At 44.6% G+C, this 6,000-nt stretch overlaps 1 protein-coding gene across 2 annotated transcripts in view; it reads right to left on the bottom strand.

Moving 5' to 3' along the window:
• Nucleotides 1-2,751: 2,751 nt before the first annotated feature.
• The window catches only part of Foxj3 (forkhead box J3), a 93,412-nt gene continuing 90,163 nt past the window's right edge, over nt 2,752-6,000 (bottom strand). For both annotated transcript variants that reach the window (XM_051171843.1, XM_051171844.1), the window contains 2 exons: nt 5,460-5,567; nt 2,752-3,759 (listed from right to left, as the gene is read on the bottom strand). In XM_051171843.1, the coding sequence (XP_051027800.1) occupies nt 3,644-3,759; nt 5,460-5,567 (224 nt within the window). In that variant the 3' untranslated portion in view covers nt 2,752-3,643. The remainder of the gene's footprint in view (nt 3,760-5,459; nt 5,568-6,000) is intronic.

Genomic DNA, 6,000 nt, shown 5'->3' with positions numbered 1-6,000 from the left:
CTTCTATGAAGACTTCCTGAGCTCCAATCGTTTGTCCAGGACGCTTTACCCAGCTGGTAAGGGGCGTATGTATAGAGCAGCCCCAGAGTAACACATTAAAGGTGAGAGAAATACACACGTAGCATAATGACTGTGTTTCTGCTTCCTCTGACCAGGAGAGGCATACTCCACCTGCATACCAATCAGCACCAAGTGAACAAAACCTGCCTGCAATAGAACACAGCCCAGTCCTGCTCTCTCTACACACACACACTCTCTCTCTCTCTCTCTCTCTCTCTCTCTCTCTCTCTCTCTCTCACTCACTCACTCACCTTGGCTCTGGCAAACCATTAAGTTTTAAGGAGCTTTGGAGCCTGCCCCAGACAGAGCCATCCTAAGTCCACAATTAGAGGTAAAAGCTGGGGACGCTCTTCTTTCAGATCCTGCTCCCACCTGTAACCAGACACTGGTGCTCCTGCAGTGCTGTGGAGGATAACTTAGATGCTCTGGACAGACTGCCAGAGTGGCAGGAAGCGCTACTCTCTCTTCACATCCATGTGCAGGTCCCCAAGTTTCTTGCCTGTCCATTGCTAAGGCTTTCAAACCTTGCTCCCATCTCAACCTACCATCTCCACTCTGCTCCAGCCCAAGCCACGGCATGGAGCACCAGTGTCAGAGAGATAACCGCTGGCCTCGGGCCCTCTGAGGGCTGACCTGCAGTGCCTTCTCTGCATTTGCTAAGCCACTGCTCCTCACCAGGGAAACTTCCGGGGTGACCTCCCTGGCCAGGTGCTGATTGCTCCTCATCTTGGGTAAGTCTATCCTCAGTAAACCCTCATCACTGAGTTTCTTTCTGGAGAGCTAGCCTCAGGTGTCTGCTCAGGAAAGTGAGCTACCGAGATTAAACAACACTAAGCTCAGTGCTAAGGCGCAACACCCAGGCACTGTCTCAAAACTTCCAAGGACTCCATAGCCTGGCCACAGGCTCCATTCTGGCTTCCTCAAAAGTAGCAAATGACACAGACCATCAGGCTGCAAATACAGTTATCATAATATATTTATTTTAAGTGCCATCCATGCATATCAGTTCTGGCAGCGACAATCCTAATGACACATGGAATATTTCTTTACAGCACTAAACGGTTACAAAGAATGGGTGCCACTCACCATTGGCAGAATATGAAATCGTGCAATAGGAAAACTGTAGAAACATTAAAACACTGACTGTCCAACAGCAGCACAGAGAGCAGGTTGTTTCTGCACAAAAGCCAATGCATGTCACCACATATATACAATATAGGTATGTACACATCACCCTCTCAATGAACATAGCAAAATACTCTATTCCATTTGAAATTATCCCAAGATCGATGCCCTCCCACTTCAAAGGACATTTGAGAGACACGTATTAAATATTTACAGGAACACACAGGAATACATTTACATTTCAAACACTGCCACAAATGCCAGTCGGACTCTTCTCCTGGACAGAGCACCCATCTCTTTATGTATGTTTATTAGTCTTTACCCCAAAGTCTCTAGTCAACTTAAAGCCCAAGAGAAATTGCTCTGTATCATTACCAACAGAAATGGCCACTAGAGGGACTCTGCACCCACCAGGTAGCCTGCCTGGCCTCGGACTACAGGGCTGCTCTGAGGCCCTGGGAACTCGGAGTGACAGAAGGGTGATGAGTCTATCCTCATGTGCCATTCTTGGTCAGTTTAAATATTCATAAATATATGGATCACTGCAAATCAGTTAAGTAATTGCCAAATGGGAAATTAGCTTCACATAATTTGTAAAATCATCATCAAGCCATGCTGTCTCAGAGACTGCAGTCCTCCCACGCCCGCTCATCTAAAGTGCACACTGCTGAGCAGCAATCCTAGTCCGGAGCAGCAGTTTTGGTGTCTAGAAAACAGTGACTTGAGTAAACTAATGGGAACCTCATTTTCCCAAGCTTTCCTCTGCAGGCAGCCATCTCATCTTGCCTGGCCCTTCTGGGAGGCCTGCTAGCTGCTGTTCTCACTGACTCGAGGGGCTGTACCTGAGCTTCCTTTTCATGACAAGTGGGGTCCAAACAACAGAGAAGCACAAAGCTCTCACTTCTTTCCCAGCTCTCCCCATGGCTTCCCAGTGACTCATTCAAGGCAATACTCCATTAATACTCTCTTTTTCACACACAGACTCACACACCTCTTTGCTCAAGTAGCAATTACTCAACCATAGACTCGCTGAGGCTTAGTTAACATGATTTAGCATTGCTGAGCCCAGACATTAACAAGCAACTGGTGAGCAGTTATTTCTTCTTGACTTGACAGAATCTACTTCCTCACTAACACAGATTTTTCCACTCTATAAAGAACCAATTAAAAATATATTTGCTGTGGGGAAGAGAATTTCCTTTCTTCTACTTTCATTGTAAAATCAAAACAATCAACCCATGTAAGCTGTGATATGACACAAAACAAAGCAACTGATAAAAGCTCTGAGGTGCTTCTTGGTTGGGCGCACAGAGGCCCAACATCAGGTCGTGCAGTCACTGCACTCAAGACTGAAGCAGAAAGACTCTGGAGCTGCTGCCCCTTCCAGCATCACCTGAAACGGTGAGGACACTGCTGTATAAACACTGCCTCCGTGTCCTGTTGCCTAAATAGACTCTAATTCAAATTCCAGGAAATTCCTATGTAGCTATTATGTCTCCCTCGGCAAGAAGGCTAAGACAGACAGGAAGCATATTCACCTGGTAAAAGGAGTGATGATAAAGATTGTCTTTGTCTGTAAACTTTTATCCAGAAAAATAACCATGCTTTCAGACAAATTTTTCCCTAGTGAATCCAACAGCGTTGTGCATTCACAGAAAGTAGCAATAAATATTAAAATAACACTTCTGAATAATAAATATGTGAGTACGGAGACACTGATTTGTTTGAAGAGCCAAGCAATACCCAGTTTCAATCAGCGCACACACATCAGAGCTGTCAAAACGCAGCTGAGGAAACACACTAACAAGGCACAACACACACTCGACAACTCCCTACACTACAACCTTGCTCAGGAACAACAGGCCCTCTGCACTGTTGAAAGTACCAACTCCAGGTTCCTTGACTTATGCAGTGGAATTCATGATTACTCCTATTTCTGAAGATTAAATAAAGGAAACTGGGCTTTGAAAAACCGATTTCCTTTCTGCTCCCTATCTTGTCTGAAAGCATCCTGCAGAAAATGGCCTAACAAGGAATAAAAACTGACAGTAACTTTCTTGTCAAGACATAGTAATCCAATTAGAAAAAACTTGGAAGCCTTTCAATAATGTTTGTACACATATTTACACATATGTATGTAAAACTGCTTGCAGCAAAATAGGCTCTGTCTGAAAAATCAGTCTGGCACTTGTGGTCAACATCAAACTGACACAAATATGCAAAAAGCTGTCCAAATCACAACAGTTAGGAGCTACAGAGGGCACTGGCGGGGAGACAAACATGTAGTTCTTGCTTGGGTTGGATAAAAGCAGTAAGTTACCCAGCTAGAATCTCTGATTGTCTTCGAAAGGAATTTAGATAGAACTGGTAACATCGCTTTGTTTTCTCAACTGGACTCTAATCCTTCCTTTCACGAAGCAGAAAGGATGCTGGAGTCTGCTGTCTCGCAGAAACGAGCCTACACTATTGAATCCCAATCAAAGTCGTCCTGGATGTCATCTGGAGGCAGAGGGCGCCGCATCTGGAAGGCTTGGGAAGGCATCATGTGCTGCTGGTTCATAGCTCCGTGATGGCCTGGAAAGAAGAGAACAGGGTCAGCAGTGACCTGGGCAGCAAAGTCAGGAAGACACCAACAGCTCCTAGAGATGTCCTATGTGCTAGGACACAGGTACACTGCCTGGAAACCACCCAAAAGCCTCCAACAAGAAGTTGAACAAAAATCCAGGTATAATGATACACACATGTAATTTCAATCCTAAACACTCAGAAGACAGAGGCAGGATGATCATAGATTCAAGGCCAGCCTAGACTACACAGACGGATTCAAAAAATAACTAAACAAACAAACTCAGTCCACCTGACTCCAAAAACACTCTTCCATTTTATTGGCCTACAGTAAAGAAGGCATTAGGAAAAGGCTGACAACCGCTTCACTAGTCTGCTCTGTTCTAACATGTTTTCAATTAACAATGCTATCAGGCGACTAGAGAGATGGCTCAGCTGTTAAAAGAGCTTTCACAAGTCCCATGTTCTATTCCCAGCAACCCAAATGGTGGCTTATAACTCCAAGTCCAGAGGATCTGATGCCCTTTTCTGACCTCTTGGGCCTCAGGCACTCAAGTTGTGCATAGGCAAATGTTCAGGCAAAAACATCCATACACCTAAGAAAAATTTAACTTAAAAAAAAAAAAAAGAAAGAAAGAAAAAAAGTCACTGGTGTACCAATGAAGCTAGACTGAGACATAACAAAATTTGCTAAAAGCAGTCCTCTTACTAGAACTTAAGGATATCCTTTGAAATGCTGTAAAATTCTTTTTTTACAGCATAAAATTCAGTTTCTCTCTGTGTATCCCTTGCTGTCCTGGACTCACTTTGTAACCAGGCTGGCCTCGAACGCACAGTGATCCGCTTGCCTCTGCCTCCCAAGTGCTGGGATTAAAGGCGTGCGCCACCATGCCTGGCCTAAATTTCTTACTGGATTATCACTGTTGCTTGTACTCTAAAAACAAAAATTTAAGCTACTTGCTAATCATTTTTTCTCATGAATCTTTTAACATATGATTTTATAAAATGCTATGTTTTAAGTATATTACACTCTATCAGAAATGTTGATTGTCTTTATTTAACAAAAATATAATCTGAAGCCAAAGCAGGAGACTGGCAATCCGGCTTGAGCTCTAGCTACACAGCACAGTACCTGCAAATCACTAATGGGCTGAGGTGGGGAGTGCAGCAGCAGGTACGCTCCAGTGTCCTCCAGTTCATTCAAGGACATATCACTGAGTACAGCCCCCTCCCCACTGCCCGACACACAGCTCTCTCCAGGTCTCACAAAACCCTCACTGGCACACATTACTTACTGCCCTTTTTCAGACAGGTAAAGTAAAGGGCAAGGTCAAGGCCTGAGTCTTGGTTTAATTGCTCATTAACCCAGGAGTTCTGGGCAGCTTTTCTCTCCTGACGCCAATTTCTCATCTAGGTGATCCTTAAGACTCCTTCCAGTTCTAACAGTGTGCCGGAGTCTCTTGGCTACCTTCAACTCATCACCTTTAGCCTGGATACTATAGGTGGATTACGTCTCTGCAATCAGCAGAACAGAATCCACAGAAGCTAGTCAAAACAGGCCCCTGAAAACTGTAATAAGTCTTGTCAAAATAAAGTCCTTAAAGACACTCTGTACTCCAGGCCATAAAGAGAGTTCATACCCTCTCACAGCAGCCTCAAGCTTTTCAGTGTTAAAACTCTAGGTTGCAAACACAGCACACAGACGCTACCTGCCATCGTAGTTCCTGGAGTGTTGAGCGCCTGCGGGATATGAGGGTAACCAGGGGGTGGCATCACCGAGGGAGGGAGGTTTTGCCTGGAGTCTATGTACAAATTTCCTAATCAAATTAAAAACAAAAGGAGAAAACCTGTTACCACTACCAGCAAAACAAAGCTAGTACTAGAATCTTAATGGAATGGTTACTACATGAAACCAAGGAGGTAAGGTGATCAGAGCGAGGGAGAGAAATCCTTCTGAAATGGAGCTGGCTTCTGCAACGGGCGCTACTCTAGGTGTTGAGCACACTGCCATAAGCTCACAGCAAGGACACTGACAGCTGTCACTTCATTAAAGTTCAAAATTATTCCCACGTCTGTGACTTCATTTGACCCTCGTGCTGCCCACACAGAAGGCTAGACAGAACACCACCTCTTCTTTCTACAGAAGTCAAAGGAAGATAAAAGTTAAGCAGGCTTGCCCAAGGGCACGAATGTGGCAGAACCAGGACTAGAATCCAGATGTCCTGACTCAAAGGCTTTTGCTGCTGCTCA

This window comes from Acomys russatus, chromosome 29 (assembly GCF_903995435.1).
Source record: "Acomys russatus chromosome 29, mAcoRus1.1, whole genome shotgun sequence".
NCBI classification, from domain to species: domain Eukaryota; kingdom Metazoa; phylum Chordata; class Mammalia; order Rodentia; family Muridae; genus Acomys; species Acomys russatus.
The sequence above is the reverse complement of the archived record's forward strand: the minus strand, read 5'-3'. Positions and strand labels throughout refer to the sequence as shown.